Source organism: Trichechus manatus, unplaced genomic scaffold, assembly GCF_000243295.1.
Source record: "Trichechus manatus latirostris isolate Lorelei unplaced genomic scaffold, TriManLat1.0 scaffold00133, whole genome shotgun sequence".
NCBI classification, from domain to species: domain Eukaryota; kingdom Metazoa; phylum Chordata; class Mammalia; order Sirenia; family Trichechidae; genus Trichechus; species Trichechus manatus.
Genome location: NW_004444069.1, coordinates 2578038 through 2602456, shown reverse-complemented (window position 1 = coordinate 2602456; position 24419 = coordinate 2578038). Strand labels below are relative to the sequence as shown.

Genomic DNA, 24419 nt, shown 5'->3' with positions numbered 1-24419 from the left:
TTTCAATCAGATTATTGTGGAACATACGGACAGTACTGAATCTTCAATTGTGGTAATTAGGCAAACTTCCCAAAATCCAATAGACTGTAGTTTGTGGGGACTTAGTTGCTGAAAAACGGTAGTGTAGATACAGCCGACAAGTTTGAGTTTGAAATTATAGGCTTCAGCAACAAAAAACCTGGTTGCTTAACTATTCCTACAATGAATGTAAGTATGAGGTATAATTAAGTTGTTACTTGCATGCTCTGTTAAGCCTTTTAAGTATTGAATTAAATATCATCACTGTGGTAGCTGTAAGTGCTATACAGCAAACATTATTGGCTCTTTGCTCGCTGGCACATGGTAGGATTGCACTTCCCTTGCAGATGAGCGGGGCCGTGTGACTAGTTCCGGCCAGTGAGTTGTGAGTGGAGGTGATGTACGTGGCTTCAAGGCTGAAGCATTTAAATGCCAGTGTGATCCAGAGGGCCTCGTGCTCCTCCCTCTGCCTTGGTTACTGGCAGTTGTTACAAAGGTAAGTGCTCTGTCAACCTGAGGGCACTGCCAAGCGGGGAACAAGCTGACCAAGATGGACATGTAAAGTGAGGGAGAAATAAACCTTTGGGATTTTTGGATTGTTTGTCATCAGATTATCACCTAGCCTCGCAGTTCTCAAACTTTTCGGTGTCAGGACCCTTTTTACATTATTAAATTATTATTGAGAACCCCAAATAGCTTTTGTTTATGTGGATTATAGCTATAGATAGTTAATTGAAAATTAAAACTGAATAATTGGTAAACTATTGTAGTAAAACAAAACACAAAGTACACTTGTTGTATTTCAATATAGGCACAAGAAAAACTTAAGGATTTCAAAATAGCTGTATTGAACAATAATGAGGTTACAGATATATAGATAGATATTATAGCAGATATAACCAAGGATAGCTAGTAAGAACACCATAGAAGAACTGAGAACCAATTGAGTTACTCTCTGAAAACGTCCCTATTTATACTCTACACCTACCACCCTAGAAATTTAACTAGAATACATAAGAATACACAAGTATACTTCCATTAACCATTAGAACAATGATATCATCACACATCGTGTAGCCTCCAGAAAATTCCACTGCATACTTATGAAAATAAAAATGCAAATACCAGCTTAGTATAATTATGAAAATAGTTTTGACCTCGTGGTCTCCCTCAAAGGATCTCAGAGATTCCCAGGAGTCTTCAGACCACACTTTGAGAACCACTGACCTATCCTGCCCTGACTAATAAAATTATAGTTCAGACATGCTGCTGTTCTTCATGGTATACAAGCTTTCTTTGTGAAATGAAGGTAAAAAATAAAAGCAGACTGGCAGTATACTTTTTGAATATCTGCTATCAAATTGATTCCAAAGATGATCTCTATCCCTATAATTTAAATAAATGAAAATACAGCAGCATCTTCAAATATAATGAAATTAGAGTTAGGAGATTTTTCTAAACACCACAGCAGAAATCAGAAAAAAAACGATTGTTAGGTTTGATTCTGTAAAAATGAAAAATTTCTGTTTATTGAAAGAAAAAACTTGAAACATTAAAAAAAAATAACGTGACTGCCATTGAAGAACTAAAAAAAAAAAAAAATTGCAATATATTTGATAAACAAAAGGCAAATGCCCTAATAGGAAAAGAAATACAAAGGAGACAAACAGGTTATTTCATAAAAGAAGAAATCTAAAATGCAGATAAATACACGAAAGAATATTTACCCTCATTAGTAAAAAGATGTAAATTAAAGGAAGGTACTTTTTTTTCTGCCTACCAGATTGACAAAGATTTCTTAAAGTAATAGTACTCAGTGCTGATGAGAGCACCATAGACTGCCCAACTTTGAGAAGCTGACCCAGACAGTTTAGAGACTACTGGCAAAGTGAGTTTGGCACTGTAGGGTCGCTGTGAGTCGGAATCGACTGGACGGCAGCAGGTTTTTTTTTTTTTTGGCACAATGGAGGGCAAGAATGGTGGTGGTGGTGTTATTAGGTGCCATCGAGTCGGTTCCAACTCATAGCCACCATATGTACAGCAGAATGAAACACTGCCTGGCCCTACCAAAACGGGATAGATTGAAGTTCCCACCCTGCATGGTGAGTCTTCTAGCTTTTTCCATTTGTTCTCCAGGCTCATCTCTGAAAAATCTAATCTATCAAAAAGAAAAGACTTGTAGATTCTGATATTTGGGAGTCTGCCAAATGAAACTTCCAGGTGCCCTCCCAAACATTTTACAGAGAACCCATCAGATGACAAGGCCTATTCATACATACAGAGCTTCCAATTAGCTTGTTAGTATCTTATTATTAAATAAGAATAGATGGCCAGGGAACATCAAATGTTTGAGAAAAGGCTCCAGTATTAAAACTTGAGACCATGCCAACAGAAAATAGAAACTAAAGGAAGCAGAGAATGTAGCGATTAGAAAACCTCAAAAAAAAACTATATTCTCAGAAAGATAATAAAATATTACATACAAGAAATAAGAACAAGGTGATACTTTAAAAAGAAATACATAAAAAAAGAAAGAGCTCTTAGAAACTACAAATAAGATGGTAGAAATAAAAAAAAATTATATAGGTCTGGAAGATAAGTTGAGGAAATCTCCAAGAAAGTAAAATTTAAAAATTAGATCAACATAGAGAATAAACAAAATAAAATGAAGGGGAAGACTTTATAAAACAATACAAGAAAATTTCCTGAAATTAAAAGCTGTAAGATTCTAGATGAAAAGGACCAATCAAGTAACTAGCACAATGGATGGAAAATAAGTAAATAAATAGGATCCATACTGAGGGAAATCATAGGATAAAGAGAGGGTTCTAAAAGTGTCCAAAGAAAACACTCAGGTTACAAACAAAGCATTGGGAATCTAAATGACGATAGATGTCTCACCAGCAGTACTGTAAGCAGTTATGCAATACCTTAAAAATTCTGAGGAAGAATTATTTCCAATCCAGAATTCTATACTCAGCCAACTATTTACCAAGGGTAAGGGCAGAATAAGAACATTTAGAGATATGCAAAGTCTGAAAAATTTTTCCTTTCATCCACCGTTTATAAAGGAAACTGCTGCAGGTTGAGCTCCATAATAATAAGGAAGAAAACCAAGAGAGAGAAAAAAAGCATAGCGTATAGAAAAGAGGGGACCCAACCCAGGAAAGATACAAAGGAATTCCCAGGACGATGGTGCCATGAAATCCTAGGATGAAGTGTATTCATCAGGCCTAGCAACCAGTGCATGGCAGAGAGCTCTAGGGGAAAAAGGAATTGATGGACTACTTGATGTACTTGCATTGAGAGGAATATTAGAAGTCTCTTGAGGAGTTAGAGATGAATTAGTGATAGGTACATAGAAAACTAAAGCAAACAGAAAACGAGGCATTTGTTAACTGCAGGAAAAATTAAAAGTTGTTTAAGAAAAGAAGTATAAGCATAGTATTCTGTTTGTATATTGATTTAACCTAAAGTTTTGATAACAATAGGGGAAAAGAGAAGCAGAAGGAAGTGGATGAGAACTAAATTCTCACAATGAGTAGATTAAGCCTAAAATTTAAAAATTAAGAATTGCAGTATAAGCATATTATTTAGAAACATGAAAATGAATAGAAAAAAAAAAAAGCTAACAGTTGAGTGTGCTTGCATCTAAGGAGTGGGATCCAGGGTAGGAGGAGGGGGACAGAGGACTGCTATTTTTGGTTATAAGCCTAGTAGTTCTGTTTATAAACTCTTGTTATATATTCTCTTGATAAAATTTAAAATTTAAGGTTAGAATAATTACCTGGTAAACACTTTCTGAGAGCAGTTTAGCAGACTAAAGTGGAAGACCGAAGATACATCCCCTTTAATGCAACAATTTTAGAAACTTATTTTCAAAAAGGTAATCATGGATATGTGCAAAGTTTTAGTTATAGATATGTCCGCTGCAGCCTTTTAAAAACTAAGGGAAATTGTTAATAGAGGATTGTTATTTAAAGTGTGATTATTGCCGCGTTTTGGAATGCTGTTCAGCCATTTAAAATGGCATGGAAAAATAGTCACACACACACCAAAGACTTTTAAGTGAAAAACATAGGTTACAAAATTATATTACACCTTTAAGCCATTATGTGAAATGAAATAAGCCAGACCCAAAAGGACAAATATATGATTTCACTTATGTGAGGTATGGAGAGCAGGCAAATTTATACAGAAAGTTTATACAGAAAGTAGAGTAGAGGCTAATGGGTGGGGCTCGGGTGGGGGTGGTCACGGGGAGTTAGTGTTTAATGGGTATAGAGTTGCTGTTAGGAATAGCAAAAAAAGATCTGGAAATAGATAGTAGTGATGGTTCTACAGTTGGTGAACGTGCTTAACACTACCAAGTTGTACACTCAAAAATGGTTAAAATGGCAAATTTTATGTTGTGTAAACTTTACTACAATTAAAAAGAGAGATGAAAAAACAAAACATGCATTAACTAATTCACGCTGGCGACTCAGATCCTTCCATCAAACTCCATTATGTGATCAAGCTGAGTTCAAAGATACATGCAGGGTAAAGAGAAAAACTCAAGTCTAGAGAAAATGTTTCAGGTAGGGGAACACGGACAAAGTCTTGTAGTCAGAACTTAATGTTTTAGAGTCAGGAGAAGTGTGTACAACTAGAGGACTTGATGAAGTGGGTCAACAAAAAAAGGTCTTGATTGCATTAAAAAAATTTTGTATTACAGAATAATTCAATTTTTAGTTTAAAATACATTTTTCTTATCTATATTTTCCATTTTATCCATGATGTATATGTTTCTGCTAAGAAAAATTAAGATATTTTTAAAAGGTAATTTGATTAGGAAAAACCTACTACTTTGTTCATTTCTTTTAACTGTTCTGAACAGAAAGAACTAGTGCCACGTTTATCTCCATGCTGATGGCAGTATTTCTGAAAATAAAGTTTATTTTTGCTCTACATCGTCACCAGCACTTGGTATTCTCAGTCTTTTTAATTCTAGCCATTTTAGAGGTAGGTAGTGGTATTTCGTGGTGTTTTTAATTTACATTTCCCTAATAACTAATGGGAGCCCTGGCACATGGTTAAGAGACGGGCAGCTAGCCAAAAGGTTGGCAGTTCAAATCCACCAGCCGTTCCTTGGAAACCCTATGGGGCAGTTCTCTGTCCTATAGGATTGCTATGAGTCAGAATTCACTCGATGGCAACGAGTTTAGTTTTTCTTGGTTAATGACTAATGAGAAAGAGCCCTAGTGGCGCGGTGGTTAAGCACTTGGCTGCGAATCGAAAGGTAAGTAATTCGAACCCACCCAGAAGCTCTGAGGGAGAAAAGACCTGGTGATTTGCTCACATAAAGACTACAACTTAGGAAACTCTGTGGGGCAGTTCTACTCTGTCATAGGGTTGCTATGAGATGGCACACAACAACAACTAATGATATTCAGTGCTCTTTGGCCATTTGTGTATCTTTGGTGACATTTCTGTTTAAGTCTTTTACTTATTTGGTGGTTTGTCTTATTCAGTTGTAAGAGATCTGTTTATATTCTAGACACAAGTCTATCAGATAGGTGTTTCACAGACGTTTTTCTTTTATTACCCTATATAGGAATTTTTAACTTGAGTTTTCAAAGATTTTTCTCCTGTTTTGTTCTAGACAACTTTAGAGTTTTAGCTTTCACGTTTAGGTCTATGTTCTCTTTTGAGTTGATTGTTGTATATGATGCATTGTAATGGTCAAGCTTCATATTTTTGCATATGGATGTTCACTTCTACCATCATTTATTGAAAAGACTATCTTTTCTCCGTTGAATTACTTAGCACCTTTGTCAAAAATCAGTTGGCCATATAAAACCCAAAAACCAAACCTGTTGCCTTCGCATTGATTCTGACTCATAGTGACCCTATAGGACAGAGTAGAACTGCCATATGTAGGAGCTCTCTTTCTAGACTCTCTTCTGTTCCATTGATTTATATATCTCTTCTTTCACCAATATCACGTTGTTTTGATTACTGTAGGCACATACTAAGTCTTTAAATTGGGTAATGTGAATCCTCTGTTTTGTTTTGTTTTCAAAGTTATTTTGGCTATTCTTGGAAAATAAAGTTTATTTTTGCTCTGTACCTTTTGCTTTTCTATATAAATTTTAGAACTGACTTGTCGATTTCTACAAAAGAGCCTGCTGGGATTTTGACTGCATTGAAGCTATAGATCACTTTGGGAAGAACTGGCACCAGGTCTTCTTTAATTTGTGTCAGCAGTGTTTTATGTTTTGTAGTTTCACATGTACAGGTCTTACACATACATACCTGTTAAATTTACCCCTAAGTAGTTCATGTTTGAGTTCCTGGGTGGTATAGACAGTTAAGTGCTCGACTACCAGCTAAAAGGTTGGTGGTTCGAATCTACCCAGAGATGCCTCAGAAGACAGGCCTGGCAGTCTGCTTCTGAAAGGTCACAGCCTTAACCCTATGAAGCACAGTTCTATTCTGACATCCAGGGGGTTGCCATGAGCTGGAATCGACTTTGCAGCAACTAGCAACAACAGTTCATGTTCATTGATGATACTGTAAATGGTAATGTCTTTTTAAATTTCGATTTCCAGTTTTTCACTGCTAATATATAGAAGTAAATTGAGTTTTGTATGTTGACCTTTTATTCTGCAACCTGGCTAAGTTTGCTTAGTTATAGTGGCTTTTTTGTAGATTCTTTATAATTTTCTACATAAATGATGCCTGCAAATATAGACAGTTGACTCCGTATGCTTTTATTCCTTTGTCGTGCCTTATTGCAGGAAGTTCATCTTTGTATTCTATAGCATCTAATCTAAACATTTTAACAGAGCACGAAACTCTATGGTCAGTTGACAGAGGACCTGATTACTATGAATTTTATGACATATAAAGGTTTAATTTATAACAGATTTACATTTCAGTGGGAATATAACCAGATGAATGAGATGATGAAACTTTTCAAACTTAAAGCATGATACATCTCTTAATTTTATTATAGAATTTTAGAAATAAGTATATAACTCTAGGTATCACTTTTAATGATACCGTATTACATTTTTTAAATGATAGCAGTATTTTTATGATAGTGAAAGAAGTTATTACTTATGAAATATCGAACCCATGACCTTAGCCATTCCATTATGATGAAAGACCCAATCTAACCTCTTATTGAATGTGGTATTTATTAAAAATGAAACTTCTTGTTTCTATTACTTAATCAATAGCACATTAAGCCATTTATTAATATGATTAAGAAGGTGTTGTAGAACTAGATAGTCTACTCCCTTGACATCTAGTTTAATGTTAATAACCAGGAAATAGCAGTCCAACCTAAAGCCAGTCTAATCTATCTACTAGTCCTGCACTCATAACTTTTATTAGATACTAGGAAAAACAGTTAAAATTTACAAAAAGAAAATAATTTGTAATGGCTGTTTAGATAAGAACTAGCCCCTTTTACATTGTCAGATAAATCTACCTGGAGAAGATATATTTTACTTGCCCATTAGTACTATTATTTATTTGTTTAAAACAACAGGCTTTGGTACAGGTGGCACATCGGTAAGTGTGGCGAGAAATGTACTGCCATCTGACTTGAGCATCGTGCTCTTTTAAGATCTATCTATATGGGATCAAATTGACAACAGCAACTGGAAAGGCTAAATAGGAAGCTTAGGAAGCAGTGAATTTATGTTAATGGAGGAGGAACAGTTTGGAAAAAGAGGGTGAGTATTGTTACACAACTTGAAGAATGTGATCAGTGTCACTGAATTGTACATGCAGAAATTATTGAATTGGCATGTGTTCTACTGTGTTTCAACAAAAAAAAAATAAATTATTAAAAGAAAAATAAAAGCAATGCACTGTGGTCCTGCATGGAGGCAGGGAAAATGAGCCTATGGGAGGAAGACGAGACAGGAAGAGATGCAGAGATGGAGATATTGGGGCCCATCTTTTCTAGGGAGCCTTGTATTTTTATTAAAGTAGAATATACATACAGAAAAGTGCACATATCATAAATGTACAGCTCAGTGAATTTTCACAAACTGACCAAAAAAAAAAACATGAACTAAGATATAAACTTCATAATTCACATCATCCTTGCACTGGGATGATGTACTCTGAATGTTCTGGTTTTAGTATATGTGCTGCCAAAGGACATCAAAATGGAGAACTCTTAGTAACGATAGTGTGTTGTTGTTGTTGTTGCTAGTTGCCGTCAAGTCAATTCCGACATGGCAACCCCATGTATTACAGGGTAGAACTGAGCTCTGTAGAGTTTTCTTCGCTGTGATGTTTATGGAAGCAGATCTCCAGGCCTGTCGTCCCCAGTACCAACCAGCCTTTAGGTAAGCAGTCAAGCACAAACCTTTTGCACCACTTAGGGACCTATAATGATAGCATGCTGTTGTTGTTAGGTGCTGTCAAGTTGATTTTTTACTCATAGCAACCCCATGTGACAGAGTAGAACTGCCTCATATGGTTTTCTGGGCTATAATGTTTATGGGAACGGATCGCCAAGTCTTTCTCCTGCAGAGCTGCTGGGTGGATTCGAACAACCAGCCTTTCAGTTAGCAGCCAAGCGCTTAACTATTGCACCACCAGGACTCTTTAATAATAGCATAGTAGGATTAAATTCTTAACCATGCACAAGGCACTGTTTAAGCACTTCCCATGTATTATCTCATTAAATCCTCAGTAATTCTTGTGAGGTGGGCTCTGTTCTTCACATTTTTCAGACCAGGAAACACGGAAGAGGCTTTAAATAAGCTACCATTTAGAAGTTTATCTGTGTGTTGGGCACTTTGTGCAGCACTTCAGAGTCATGCTCTCATTTCATTTTCATGCTGTCCCTGAGAGATAGGTGCTGTTATACCGTTTTACAGATGTAGAGGCTGAAGCTCAGAAAAGTAACCTGCCCACAGTCACAAAGCTTTTAAGTGACAGATCCAGTATCTAAGCATCCAATATGACTCCACAGCCTCTATTCTTAACCACTAAAACGGAAGGTTAGTGTATTACCACAGAGTAAATCACACAGATAGCCAACCAGATGGAGGAAGGGGAGGAATAGAGTCCACTAAGTCTTGTTCAATAATGTAATTCCCAAAGGCTGCAGCAAGAGAAGGTGGAAGACGGAGATAGAGCTGGAATAGGTAGAGTCTGTCTGCGTAGTCCTTGGAGGCATGAAGATGCTCAGTCAGTAAGAACCTTGGCCTCTTTCCGACGGAGTGGTAATAGTAACCTTCCAGGATCTCCTGATTTAACACAGCATGACGTGCAGACGTGCCTGTGTTTAAAACAAGCAGTGCAGGTCATGGGCCTGGTTTAAAGGAGTGGTGAGAGGCTCTGGTCTAGCTGTTTCTTCTCTGAATGAGAGTCAGGCAAAGGTAGAGCTGGAAAAGGCTCTCTCTCAGAGGTCAACCACCCCAACCACCTGTTCCTCAGACTGGAAACGGGCCAGGCAGGTGATAAGAGGTCCGTGGGCCCGGAGTGGGAGTGCGGGCCTCCCCCAGGGAGCCCTCTTCTCCAGCACCTGTGACTGTCTTCTGACTGTCAGGCCTCCTGTCCTCTGCATCTCCTTCTGGTCACATTCATTGTCTTCCCCCTGTAGTTCTTCAGGATTCCTTGTTTAAAACCTCTGATGAATGTGCATAAATTTCCTGGTTTTCTAGCATCTGAATAACTTAGTCCTGTATAAAATATTTAAATTTCATGCCAAAAACTACCACTAAAGTCCAGTGAAGTTTTACTTTTTTCTGTTGGTGAAAAACCTCGTTAGTCCTGGAATTGGAAGATGTTAGCATTTCTCCTTGCGGCCTCTGTCCCTTGATAAGTAGTGTCTCGTTGACCTCCCCTGCTGCTCCTCGTTCCAGGACCTGACCCTAGCGTACAGTCAGTCCTCAGCATCCTCTTGGCTACTTGGTCCCGTTCCTCTGCCCAGATGGCTGATTTTCCGGGCTCCCCTGGCATGTTGTCAGTGACCCAGAAACGTACTTCTGCTGTCAAAATGGTGGGGTTGCCTCCAAGAATAAAAAGGTTCTTTACTTGACAAGCCACCTGATGGAGTTGCCAATTCAACATCACCTCTAGGGGACTAGATGGTCTCTGAGAGTAATCCAAAAATCAGAAATAATACTTCTCAAAAACATGAGGGACCAGCCAAACAGACTGCAGTTTTCCTGGGGCCTCTCAGGGAGTCTGCTTATAGGAACTTCTTGGTGGCTGTGAGGCAGGCAGAGGATGCCGAGTTTTATCGTTGAGCTTTGTCCTCCCTTCTGTGTGGTTAAAACACACTCAATGCCTATTTTCCCCATCACGACATCTGTCCTGTTAGTATGCTACACCTTTTCTCCTTCAAATGGACTACTTTTGTGAATTAGAGAGTTGTCTGTGTTGGGGAAAGGACTTAGAACAGCCTTTTTGCTTGTCTTGTGTGCTGCCTTTTGGAATTAGAGGTCGAATTAGAGGTGTGTGCTGGTTTTGCAATTTTATTTGTCTTTGAATTTAAGGATTAGTATTCATTGAACTTCTTTGACAAAAGCTGATTAAATGTGTGGCATTTCTGTCTAATGGCACTGTCTTAGTCATCAAGTGCTGCTATAACAGAAATACCACAAGTGGATGGTTTTAACAAAGAGAAGTTTATTTCCTTACAGTAAAGTAGGCTAAAGTCCAAATTCAGGGTGTCAGCTCCAGGGGAAGGCTTTCTCTCTCTCGGCCTTCTCATCAGTGTTCCCCCAGACTAGGAGCTTCTTGGCGCGGGGACCCCGGTCCAAAGGACGCGCTCTGCTCCCGGTACTGCTTTCTTGATGGTATGAGGTCTCCCACTCTCTGCTTGCTTCCCTTTCCTTTTATCTCTTGAGAGATAAAAGGTGCTGCAGGCCACACCCCAGGGAAACTCCCTTTACACTGGATCTGGGATGTGACTTGGGTAAGGGTGGTGTTACAATCCCACCCTAATCCTCGTTAACATAAAATTACAATCACAAAATGGAGGCCAACCACACAATTCTGGGAATCATGGCCTAGTCAAATTGATACACACATTTTTGGGGGGACATAATTCAAACCATGACAGGCACGTAGCATATTTTTCTTTCTGAGCAAATTCTGTGTTTAGAGTTCATTGCCGTGATTTACTTTAAATAACTTAGGTTAGAAAGTATGCTGATCTCTGTGGTGTTTTAAGTTTAAGCTCGAAACACATTAAGCCATTATGGAGAAACAAGCTTTCATTCCATCTGATAGCAGCATTTCCCATCAAAACATGGTCCCTATTGATGTACATAATTGATCACTTTATTAACTCTAGAAAAACGAAGCGTTATTGAGGTAATAAAGCATAACTTCATTATATCCTGTATTTAGAGAGCAAACATGTAATGCAGCTGACAGGTCCCTATTTCAAGGCTGATCCTGATCATGATAATGTTTAAGTCTTATTGGTGGTTCTCTGATGGAATTTTTCTTTTTGTAGGCCTCTTATGAAGAGCTGAAAGCTGCCTACCGGAGGCTGTGTATGCTGTACCATCCAGACAAGCACAGAGACCCAGAGCTCAAATTACAAGCGGAACGACTGTTTAACCTTGTTCACCAGGCCTATGAAGGTCAGTGGAGGGCTGGGCTTCATAGACTCACCCTGGTAGCAGATATTCGATTTTTAAGAGACTTGATTTGTGGAGTGTAGAAAAAGAGAGTCCTCAGAGGTGTGTAAAAGAGGTAGTTAGTTTAGTGGTTTTTACTGACAGGGCCCTTTGAAAGAGTAGTATTTTGCTTTGGAAATCAATACGTGTCTAGTAAGTAGAAAATGAGAGTACAGGTGAAGTGAGAGACCAGGTTCTGAATTGCAGGGGAATACTCAAGTTTTAAATCGTTAAATAGTTTTCTTCTGAAGGGAACCCTTAGAGGTAGAAGGCTGACCGTTAACGAGAAAGCTTTTTGTGCATGTGAGAGGATGCAGGAACATTTTTTTCATCAAAAAGTGATTTTATTGGATGTGTAGCATTCAGTGGAGCCCTGGTGGCGGCACAGCGGTTAAGAGCTTGGCTGCTAACCAAAAGGTCGGCAGTTTGGCTCCACCAGGTGCTCCTGGGAAACCCCATGGGGTAGTTCTACTCTGTCCTGTAGGGTTGCTATGAGTCGGAGGAATCGACTCGGGCAGCAGGTTTGGTAGCATTCAGTAAAGGTTTGAACAAAAGATAGAAAATAAAGATGTTAAGAAGGTTAATAGAAAAATAGAATTAAGCAGTTCAGATTTCTGTATTATGTATATCAGAAAGAAAATTTTGTGATTTTCTTTTTTTTATAAAATATTAAAGTCACACTTAGAACATGTACCAAATAAAACAAGTTATTCATTCCCGAGCCGTTTGGTGGTTTGCCCCTTAATTAGACAGACTAAAAATCAGATAATGTGTTTCTTCACAAAATAAAGATTTCTCATTATAGATATAAAATTATGTAGTGTATTTCACTTCATAGTTATACCTAAAAGTTAAGTGTTAATGACCAGCAAAAATCAGGCTGTTGGGCAAGTGTGGCATGCTGTCACTACCTAATTTAACCCTGTTCAGAGGGACATCCGTTTGCATGGTAATCTTGACCAAAACCCTGTTCCTTTTATCACATTCTGTTGTCTGAATGGCTGAGTCAATTTTACTCCTGTGTCTAAATCATCCACACAGCTTGTTTGTATTGTTTTGGAGATTTGGGGAAGAGTTAACAGAAAAACCAGACCAGTGATTGTAAAAATGCTGCGGCAGCAAACCTGCCCCAGTGTGGAGCCTAAAGGGAGACTAACATGAAATAGTGAATAAATAATTCCTTATTAAATCCTAGAGATTAACTGAAGAAGTTTGGCTCCCATGTTTTCCAGCGGTCAGCATTTCTTTCTCCCCTCATTAGATTTGAATATGGATAGAATCATTTACATCATTTTTTAATTAGGCCTAAAAATATATGGGAAGTCTCTAGGGTGGGGGGAAGATGCAAAGGTCTTGAACAGAAATTGGCAGAGTAGGGGAGGAAGATAACGACTGTGAGCTTCAATAACATTTAAATCTGGTTTGGATACCCTTTGAATAGCTTTTGCCCTTATTAAGAAATCTTTTAGCTTCAGGTGATGTGGCCAACACCATTGTGACAAGTGCTTTGTGTCTTACTGTTAAAATGATTTACCAGTAAAGAAGAGAGGTGCAAAAAAATGTAGACTTTCTTGTTATTAATTGCTGTCAATTCTAACTCCTGGAAACCCCTGTGGGCAGAATAGAACTGCTCCATAGGGTTTTCAAAGCTGTGACCTTCTGGAAGCGGATCGCCAGGCCTGTATTCCGAGGCACCTCTGAGTGAGTTTGAACTGCCAGCCTTTCGGCTAGTAGTCAAGTGCTTAACCACTCGTGCCACCGAGGACTCGAGACTTTCTTAGGAGTTAGTAAATAATAAAAAAATTATAAATAATAAAATAATAATATGTCAGATTTTTTCAGTATCAGAGCCTGTCCCTAGTTTTACATTAAGCTTCTTTTGAAACTGGAATTAACTCTTTCAAGCCAGTGTATTTTATATACAGTGGCAGAAATTTCCTAATTCTTTCTAAAAATAACTCCAGTGAAGAGAGTCAGTGCAGGTTCCTAAAAGGAGTGCCTTACAATAAAAAGTAGCTTGGACACTGGGAAAACCCAGCATTTCTCATTTTGTAGCCTCCCTTTAGACATGTTCTAGGTTGGATCAGAAAAACAATTAGGAGGACGGAAATATATGAAATGAAGAAGGTCTCTAGGAAGATGTGATTGGATAGGAAAGAACCAAAAAAGATGCACTTACCCAATGACATTGTTGTCAGAGTTCTCAGACAGGACTGAAAGGTGAATTTTGTACTTTGTAAACATGTTTGATCTTTAATTTGCAGTGCTTAGTGACCCCCAAACCAGGGCCATCTATGATATATATGGGAAGAAAGGACTGGAAATGGAAGGATGGGAGGTAAGAGAAACTGTGCATCTGGTAAAGGTCATTAAGCAACAACAAAACAAAACAACTCCCAAAACCCACAAACTGTGATAATGTCTTTGAGAACAGTCCCTTTTTTCATGCCTTGTATTTAGGTTTAAGAGGTCGAGTTCTAGACTTGGTTTTGCCACTTTCTAACTGTAAACTTGTGCAAGTCAGTCATTTTAACTTGCCCTTAGTTTTCTAACCTGTAAAGTGAAAAGTAAGAGGGATGAACTATACCTACAGTAATTTTTAACCAGGGGGTGAGGGTGGGAGCAGGCAGGGTGAGGGGTTGATTGAAGACAATATCCGCAAGGGTGCAATTCTCTCTTCGCATACATTCCCTTCCACTCTCCTCAGTTCTGTACCTCTCTGCCCATCTTAGATTCTAAATAACTGCATTTAGAAAATGTTTCTCTTGGTACTGTTTTGTGCATGTAAGTAAAACGAAAGCAGAAAAAAGTTAAGAACTACTGGATTAAATTGTCTATAACGACCCTTCCAACTCTGATGCACTATGATGTTGTTGTTGTTAGCTGCCATTGAGTCAGCCCCAACTCGTGGCAACCCATATGCAACAGAATCGCTGCCCAGTCCTGCGGCTTCCCCATGACTAGTTGCAGACCTGCTCCATTCCCATGATGGGTTGCAGATCAGAGCATTGTGATATTAGAACATCTTGTCCGGTATAGTAAGTTAAACAAAAGATACAGCAAATATCTGTCAGATAGGTTACCTGAGGCAGCCATGCTATATGAGAACAATAGGCTAAAATTCAGAAGACTCTTTTTTTTCTTTTGCTCTACCACTGACTAGATGTAGACCCTTGAGCAAGTCATTTGGCTGCTTTGTGCTTCCATTTATTATCTGAAAACGAAGATGTGCAGAGCAAGTAGAAAAATGAGTGCAAAAGTTGGTTGTAAAACTAAATTGCAATAGAATATATAGATGTTAATACTTAGTTCATTCTAATGGCCAAGAAATTTTGGTAGACTGCACATTAAATTGAATATCATTGAGTTATTTTTTTATCATCATGTGTGATTTGCCTTGGAGTTCTTTTGGTATTTCATCTCAAGCATGTGTGCCAATCTGGTCTAGTATGCAAACCTTCTAAATGCCTTCAGGTAGGGAGTGGAAGAGAAGCAAAATGGATTCCATTCCCCTTTCCACTACTGGTTAATATTGGTGGTTCGTGGGCCATATTAAACCTATATCCATGTTCTGATTGTCCTGCACAATGAATTGTAGTTGTTTACTTTTAAAACTTGGCAGATTTTGCATGAAATCCAGTCTTGTGTCTTCTCTTGAAAAATCAGAAGACCTGGTAACACTGGATCTGAATTCCCCCAGGAGGCAGCACTCAGCTAAATCTGAGGAGCCTCTGTCCTTCAGACCTGGCTGGGCTGTCCAGTTGCTCCCAGTTCCCACCTGCCAGGTTCCAGTAGGCATTTGGTTTGTGGCCTTTGGCTTGATGGAACTAGCAGTGCCTCCAGTCACATTAGTTCAGTGTAGCTAAGTGTTGAGGTTAATAGCTTAGCATCTTCTACCCAAAAAGGAAAATAGAATTCTGCTTTATTTATTCAGTTTCTCCTCATATTTTATATACCACTATAAAGCTACCTTGTTTGTTTGTTTAATGTGAATTGGTTACAACTTTTCATGGCAGCAAGCAGGCACTGCAAACTGGATACCTTGTTACAACAGCCCTAAAAAACTTAAAACAACAGAAATTTATTCTCTCACAGTTCTGGAAGCTAGGAGTCCAAATACAGGGTGTTGACAGGGCCATGTTCTCTCAGAAGTCTCGAAGGGAAGATCCTTTCTTATCTCTCCCAGGTTTTAGTAGCCCCAGGAGTTCCTTGGCCTGTGGAAGCATAACTCCAATCTCTTTCTCCGTCTTCGTGTGGCCATTTTCCCTCTGCGTATGTGTGTCTCTTCTTTTTATAAGGATACCAGTCATATTAGGACCCACCCTACTCAGTACGACCTCATGTTAATTTAACTGATTACATCTGCAAAGGCCCTGTTTCCAAATAAGGTCACATTCACAAGTACAGAGGTTAGGGCTTCAACATATCTTTTTAGGGGATACAATTCAACCCATACCAGCCCCTGTTACCTGTTACCCTTCAGAGTCTGGATTTTTAATTCCCAGCAGAAATGTCCCAACTCTAAATGGAGCAATGGAGCAACATCTTCCTGGCAAAGTATTTCATGGTTTCCTGTTAGCAAATTATCTTAGTTATCTAGTGCTGCTATAACAGAAATATCACAAGTGGATGGCTTTAACAAACAGAAATTTATTCTCTCACAGTTTAGGAGGCTCGAAGTCTGAATTCAGGGTGCGTGCTCCAGGGGAAGCCTTTCTTTCTCTGTTGCCTCTAGAGAAAGGTCCTTGTCATCAGTCTTCCCCTGGTCTAGGAGCTTCTCAGCACAGGGACTCTGGGTCCAAAGACGTGCTCCGCTCCTAGCCTTTCTTGCTTGGGGGTAATGAGGTCCCTCTCCTCTCTGCTCACTTCTCTCTTTTGTATCTCAAAAGAGATTGACTCAAGATACAACCTAATCTTGTAGATTGTGTCCTGCCTCATTAACATAACTGCCTCTAATCCTGCCTCATTAACATCACAGAGGTTAGGATTTATAACACATAGGATAATTACATCAGATCACAAAATGGAGGATGACCACACAATACTGGAAGTCATGGCCTAGCCAAGTTGACATACATTTTTGGGGAACACAGTTCAATCCATAACACAAACCAAAGTATCTGCCCATGAAAATCACAATAAAACCATACACACAGTAGTGATTATAAAACTCTGTAGGCAGGCGCAGATGGTGAATGCACCTTTGGATTCTCTTTTATATTCCTGTTATTGAGTAAGCTACTTCAAGAAAGCCAAGTTCTCATCGATTAGAATTGGCTTGTTTATTGTTTTTGGGTTTTTTTCATCTTGATACTAAGCCTTCACTGCAAGATAAAAATGCCCTCAGTGAAGACTACACGGAGATACCTCCCCAGATATTTACTCAGAGATGTATCAGTGCCTAACATACCATAGGAAAATTGAACCCATTATTTATGCCGTAAAGGAAAAGTCTCACTGAACTCAAGCTCATTTTATGGAGCTGGCATCAACATTCCTTCAAGGCATTCCTGCAGCTGGATGGATTGTTTAATATGAGACTTCTTCCACTTCTGTAATTGTTGCCACTCCAGGGGGAAAACTGTATTCCCTTCATGCTGTTGCTAGTATTTTTAGACTATTAAACTTTTCCAGTTACTGAAGGGTATCCATTTCCTGCATATTTGTCAGGCTAAGCATCTGGATAGTCCGTGAAGGGTGAAGGATATTGTTAATGCCCCAAGTGTCTGAGATGCCTTGAATCCAAAGATCTCAAAGCATTCCACAAGATTGTCACTCCCTGTCCCAGCAGTAGCATTAGCCCCCATTTTATTGGGGGAGACTGGAGATGAAATTTGAGGTTTTTTTAGATTGCATAAAATATTGGCACCGTTTTCAATCATTTGATATGTTTTTGTGACCTTCAAGAGACTTTGTCATTCTCTGGCAGGATTCCAAAGGAGTGAGATGTAACAATTCCCAACCTGTAAAACAGCCATTTTAGTTCTCAGAGTTCGTCAGCAGTATTTGTGCGGATGCCCACAATGAAAATGAAATTGGTGTTATTTCAAAATGGCCAAAATCCAGCCTCGAGCTGTGAATCTGGCAACGTCTGGCAAGTGGAATGGAAACCATATAACTCAGACGACCTGTAAAAATCACTTCTAATTCTAGAGTACATTTAGAGGAGCCTTCTATGGCCCAGGTCATCTGCAATTTATCTTTGGTTTACAGTTCTTTACGTTACCCATATTTCACCTTCCTTATCTCTTCAATATCTGTCTTATAATATATAAGAAAGGTTAATTGTCATTGAGTCAGTTCTGACTTATGATGACCCCATGCATGTCAGAGTACAACTGTGCTCCATAGGGCTTTCAGTGGCTGATTTTTCAGAAGTAGATCACCAGGCCTTTCTTCTGAGACCTAAGAAAGATTACCTCCATTAAAAGTTGACTAGCTATGCTAGGGTCAAGATCATGAGAAAGACTCAGAAATTGTCACAGATCAGAGAATACTAAGGAGACGTGACAACTAAATGCAATGTTGGACCCTAGAACTAAAAAAGGATGTTAGTGGGAAAACTAGTGAAATCCAAAAAGTCTGAGCTTAGTTAATAGTAGTATACTAATGTTGGTGTCTTAGATTTGACAGATGATCCATGGGTATATAAGACATTAACATTAGGGGAAGCTGGATAAAGGGTATACAAGAACTTTCTATTCTATCTTTGCACCTTTTCTAAAGTTCTAAGTAATTTTCTAAAGTTATTCCAAAATAAGAAGTTGACTTGCTAGAATCATAGATTTTTAGAACCAGATGGTACCTCAGGAATCATCTAGTTTTACCTCCCTCATTTTGTAGCAGAGAAACTGGAGCTTAGAGAGGCAAAATGATTTGCCTAAGGTATCCCAGGAGGTTAGAGGTAGTGTCAAGGCTAGAGACCCCAGGTTTCTATCCTCTATCCACTATGTACCTAACTTTTGAAGATCTCCATATCCCCACTTTCTGCAAAATAAGTCTTCCTGGCTGGCGTAGGGCTAAACCTAGTGGCGGAATGGTCAAGGTGAATATACAAGTATATAGATTCACAGGCTACGTGTGATACATTCTGCTCATGAAGAACATTGAGAATATCTGATATTTACCAGTTGTGCAGTTCAGGATGCTATGTTCCTAGATGCTTCTGTCTAGGGGTTGCTGAGATGGAAAAAAGCAAGTTACAGCTGGCTTAGTGTTATTCCATTCTCCACCCTAATGCACTGTTCAAAGAAGGATATAAATAATTAAGGATGTAGGGGACCTATTGGGAGCAAAGCGTGAGATGCCCTCCCCAGCTGAGTGTCTTCACTGCTCTAGAAAGGGCATCCACTTTGACTTTGCGGTTGGCTCTGATTATGCACCCACTGTTTGCAAAACTTGTTTAAAATATAACTAGAAGTGGAATGCCCTGACACCTGTCAGAGAGAAAGTCACTTACAGCAACTAATCACTCTGCAAAGGTTAAACAGCTAGAATTCTTGAACACAAATCTTGTCCTTCTCTGGCCTCTGTGGCACCTGATGCTTCCCAGTCTTTTGGATTTCCTGCAAGGTTCGAGTCTAGGATTTTAATTCCTGGAATCATATAAGTCTATTTATGAAAAAAAAAAATCAGTGTATGGGCATATTCATGAGTCTGTGTGTGTCATTGGTTAAAGTTATAGCTAATCAAACATGTTTAGTCTAGATTTTTAAAGATAGCATCCTGTTGAATGGAGTATTCAATTATGGAGCCTTCATTCAGGTTGGGAAGAGCTTCCCATGCAGCCCCAAAGCTTCACATTCAGACTCTTTTTCCTTAGTAATGCGTCACTTAGGCCACCATTGACTGGGGCCTGGATCATTGGTGATAGCAGAGTTACAGATTCACTAAGTTGGGGTTTAAAAGTCACTGATGATTTTTAAAGTATTTAAAATCAAGGTTAAATGGAATAGTTGATTACCTACATTTTCCTGAAGCCCTTTTAGTTTTGTTTTCTTTTGATGAAGGAAGAGGCTAACATGAGTTGGAGAAGATAATGGAAACTTAAAAAAAAAAAAACCGTACCTTGCTTTTGTTCAGCCCAAGATAAAGGGTAACTTTGAGGAAATGGAAGTGTCATAAATAGGTGCCCATGCCCTGGATGTTGTAAAGAACTGTGAGTTTTCAGAATTAGTTTGCTGTGTCAGGGAAGTACAGCCGAGTATGTTTTGTGAGGCCACAAAGCAATCACTGTCACACCAGTTAGGACTTTCCATTTGTTCTTACACAGTCTTAACCGTCTTTTATTTTTAAACATCCTTAAAAATAACCACCTCCCTCTTTTTAGTAATTATTAATTTATATTGGATTATTATAGTGCATTAATGAGGCAGGTCTCTGTGTTTTTTGGACTGTGTGATGGAGCAGCGCCTTGTTGTTCCATTGACATATCTTAGTGTCATGGTGAAAGGAGTGGCAGGACCCCAGGCAGCGTGTACACACCAACAATAAATTATATCAGCTGCTCATACATGTTTTTTTCACCTTCTGGGTCCTTAACTGTCTTCTCCTCTTGATTCTGCCCATAGGTTGTGGAAAGGAGGCGGACACCAGCTGAAATTAGAGAAGAGTTCGAGCGGCTACAGAGAGAGAGGGAAGAAAGGAGACTGCAACAGCGAACCAATCCCAAGGTGCACAGGGGCCCATTCTAATGAGGGTGTCTTAAAAGGCTTCATTACCAGAGGGCAGGTCTAAAAAAATTGAGTGCTGGTAGCTTTTGAAGGTAATAACATGCAGAACTGGATGGAACAAAATTTTGCTTATTTTGTCTCGGAGTAGTATCCTATCTGAAAAGTAGCTCCCTGGTGGCTGTCAGTAAAGCTGCTGCTGCTGCTGACCCAGAGAAGAGCGTCTGAACCACGGGGAGGGAAGACAAAACCAGTCCCATGGTTTTTCCAGACACCAAGGAGACACCCTAGACAGAAACTCAGACTAGTTCTCCAAGACCTTTTCTTCCCCATGCATGAAGAAATCAGTCAAAGGACAGTGTCAGGGGAAAGGACAGCAACATAACAAAGCATTGAGGCCGCAGAATTCCTTATGTACCAGTTAGCATGTGGAGAGCCAAATGATTCAGAGGGTTAGGGCTTTTGCAAACTGCATTAAGGAAGGACCTCTGCTTTCATAATCCCGACAATGGTGCAATAAGGTGGCCCTCTTTAACTCACCCAAGTCTTTGATGGAGTTGAGTCGTTAAACCCAGTGACACTCCTGGGTCTGAGAGTTACTTTTCTGTCCTGTGTGTAATATCTTTCTCCTTCAATTTGCTGGGGAGATTGTTCTGAATGTGTGTCCAAGTCCTGTGCAAATAGGATGTCTTGGTCAATTTGATATGCCAGTTGTACTGAATGGTTAATTGAACATGGCCCAGTGTTGTTCAGCTGTGTTTAATAAGAGGACTTCGTGGCCAGGCCCTATCTGTGTGGCCAGGACAGCCTGGCAGGCAGCCTGTCACTGTCAAGATAAGGAGCTGGGAGTTCCCCCTCAGCCCTGACCCCACCCTTCCGTCGGCCTCTTCTTGAAGGCTCCCATAAACCATGTCAACTCAGCCGTGTTGTTGGGAGGAACAGTGAAGCCCCTCAAAGCAATAAGAAACCTCAGTATTTTTCTTTACGTCTTCTAAAGAAAAGTAAAAAATGCTAGCTTGCAACTGGAAAGCATGCAAACTGAACTTCTGATCAAATAAATTCTAGAAAACAATTTTTTTTTTTAAAGACTCCTACTATATTTAAGGGTGTCCCTATGGTGGCATTCAACCATGAACTGAAAGGTTAGCTGTTCATATCCACCCAGAAGCACCTTGGAAGTAAGACCTGGCAATCTGCTTCCAAAAGATCACGACCTTGAAAACCCTATGAAGTAGTTCTACTCTGCACACAGAGGTCGCCATGAGTTGGAATCGACTCAACGGCAACTAACAACGGCATTTAAAGGACTATGTATTCAGAGTTCTCTCATCTATTTGAGTCCTACATTTCAAAGGATATTTGTCATTGCCAACACCTCCTTTCCTTCCACCCACCCTCCCTTCGATAGTTGATGACTGCAGGAGGGCCAAGTTATTTTTGGTCAAATGGGGGTTGAGAATTGAAACTGGATGAACAAGTCTAGGAGTTTGAGATAATTGGAGGAGTTGACAGTCCCTGAGGCACTCTGTCTGTGCTAGTGGCTTCTCTTCTCTGACCCTCCCTCCATCCCCCTGGTCTAGTGCATTGGGAGGAAGTCTGGTTTGAAAGGTCAGCACTGGCAGATGCGGGTAGGGGGGGTGTGGTGGGACAGGAGCCTGGCAGGAACAAGCTGTTACATTGGTATTTTTGCTGTTCTGGCTGGAGTTTTGCCACATTCAGAGCAATAAAAAGGAAAGAGAGCCTCACTGTAGTCCTGAGCCCCTGTGTCCTGTGATAAAATTGGCCATCTGGGTGTGTGCAGCAACCGCTTATGGAATTCTTCGGGAATGTGTCTCCGGGCCATGTTCCTGTGGAATGAGGGAGCACAGCTGCAATCATTTCATACAAGCATGCAAGTTATTTTAAAATTTCCAATACTTTGCTACTTCCATAAACTGCTTCCAAATAAATAAAACATTTTTTAACCAGAAATATTGAATGATAACCAGATGTTGGCTATGCAGTATTTTGAGGAGAGGTTTTGAGCTGGGTCTTTTATTCCATTTCCGAGTTTTGTTTTCTTTTCAAGATGAGTGGAAAGGCTTGGAACATTCTAACCCTAAGAAGAAAAAGATGATCTTTAAAAAGACCACAGGGAGAAGGGCGCTTTTGACAGCCATACGGATGAGCACTGGCCTGTCACCTGGACCCCTGCAAAGAACCACGGATAGTTGGGGGTTAGCAGGCTATATGGCATTTGTGGTGCTGCCACTTGAAACTCTTGACAGATATTTCTCTCCGTTTTCATCAGTGCAAGTTTGCTAGGTAGGGATTTTCCAGTAGGTTGTGTGTGCCTAGAACAGACAAAAAGGCCCAAGTTAGAAATAATGACTAACACTAATAAGATGAGACCCAGAACAAACAATTTAACCTCTGTCTTAGCTTCGTCATGTGTTACAATATGAAAAAGATGTAAACTTATTAGAGAAAGTTAAGCCTACTATATAAATACAAAGTATATGATTATACCAAGGTGAAGTAAGACTAAATTTTGTTTTGATGCTCAGTATGACAGAAGTGGAAATTACTTGACTCAGCAAGGCACTTCCTTTGCCCCATCACGGCCGTGTCCAGTAGAGTCTGTCAATTGGGATTTGAAAACAGCCCTCTACCAACTCAGTCAGCCCTGTCCTGTGTTGCTAACCCCAGCTCACAGCGACTCCATAGGGTTTCCAAGGCTGTAAATCTCTATGGAAACAGACTGCCACATTTTTCTCCTGAAGAGCCGCTGGTGGTTTTCGAATCGACGACCTTTCAGTTAGCAGTTGATCACTTTAACCACTGCACTACCAGGGCTCCTTCATCCTGTGTTGGTAGCCACAGTAATTCTTGATTTGTGTGAGAAGTGCTATAGAAAGCACTGTGGCACCCAGGAGTAAGTGGAACAGCCAACTCCAGTGTATCCACTTTTCCTCCTAGCTCTCCAGCTGATACACACACACACACACACACACACACACACAAATAGAAGGCAATATAGTAGAGCCTTACACTTAGAGCTGAGTGCCCTGGATTCTGATCCTTCCACTTTACAGTCCTGTGGCCTTGGTCAAGTCAGTCTTCTGGCCTTAGCCCAGTTTCTCCCTGTGTGAAAAGGGAGATTTGCCATGCAGGTTGACTGCGTGAGGTCGAATCCTTGGACCCCAAAGTCCTTACTTCTAATACCTTTGCTTTGCCCTATGGAAATAAAATCCTCCACCTGTATTTCTTGCTGGAAAATGTCACACTCAGGTTGCTATGAACCTAGCATCTCCTAGGCCCTCTCTGGGGAGCTGTGTCATGGAAGGGAATCTGGCCAGACAGGCCACGCAGATCACCTGCGAGGAGCTTGTGTGCCTGAAATCTGACTGGACCACCCGGGCCGTCCTCCTCTGGCTTTAAGATCCGTATTTTATTTGCATAATCCATCTACATTTCTTGTCTTTTAGAAACTAAGCTCATAGAAGAGGGTGGTTCAATGCCATATTCACTCCCTATTGATTATTTTAATTCCTTTCTTTTGTTAATACCCATAAATCCTGCCTCTCTGTGGAGGGCAGCCACTTTGAGAGTCTTTAGAAGATGATTGGATCCTGGGCAGCCTTGTCTGACTTTATTACTGCCTTTTTAACGGGCTCATTTAGATGCCGTGTGGAGCAAAGGATTAAGTTGAGGGTTGTTTAGGGGGGATGTTTGATTGTCTGTCTCTGAGGGTATATATTGCTTTATTTTTTTGACCTGGTTACATAGCATTTGATGGAGATTGTTACATTATGGACTGTTAACTCTTCTTTCCTCGGCAAAAACTCCTTTCTGATTTTAGAAAGTCTGCATTATCAGTGCCACTAGTGTGAGAGCTTAAAGACACAGCCTAGCTTTATCAGGAAAAAAATTTTAAGTACTGTATCAAAGCACATAACTCTGCAAATTTTTTTTAAATCCCCAAATGTTTTCATTAAAGTGTGTGCATATATTACTGAATTGTATTTAAAGGGTTTGTTAAAAAAAAAAAAAATTTTTTTTTTTTTTGCTTGCTGTGGCTAATGGTTGTAGCCATCAGAATGAG

The 24419-nt window shown here is 39.7% G+C and overlaps 1 protein-coding gene across 3 annotated transcripts in view; it reads left to right on the top strand.

The window, feature by feature from the left end:
* The window catches only part of DNAJC11 (DnaJ heat shock protein family (Hsp40) member C11), a 74993-nt gene that overhangs the window by 12015 nt on the left and 38559 nt on the right, over nucleotides 1-24419 (top strand). The window contains exons 2-4 of one of the 3 annotated variants that reach the window (XM_004385125.2): nucleotides 11501-11630; nucleotides 13931-14004; nucleotides 20237-20338. In XM_004385125.2, the coding sequence (XP_004385182.1) occupies nucleotides 11501-11630; nucleotides 13931-14004; nucleotides 20237-20338 (306 nt within the window). Of the gene's footprint in view, nucleotides 1-11102; nucleotides 11631-13930; nucleotides 14005-20236; nucleotides 20339-24419 lie in introns of those variants that run through there. The other 2 variants (XM_023739373.1, XM_004385128.2) reach the window with 2 other exon arrangements.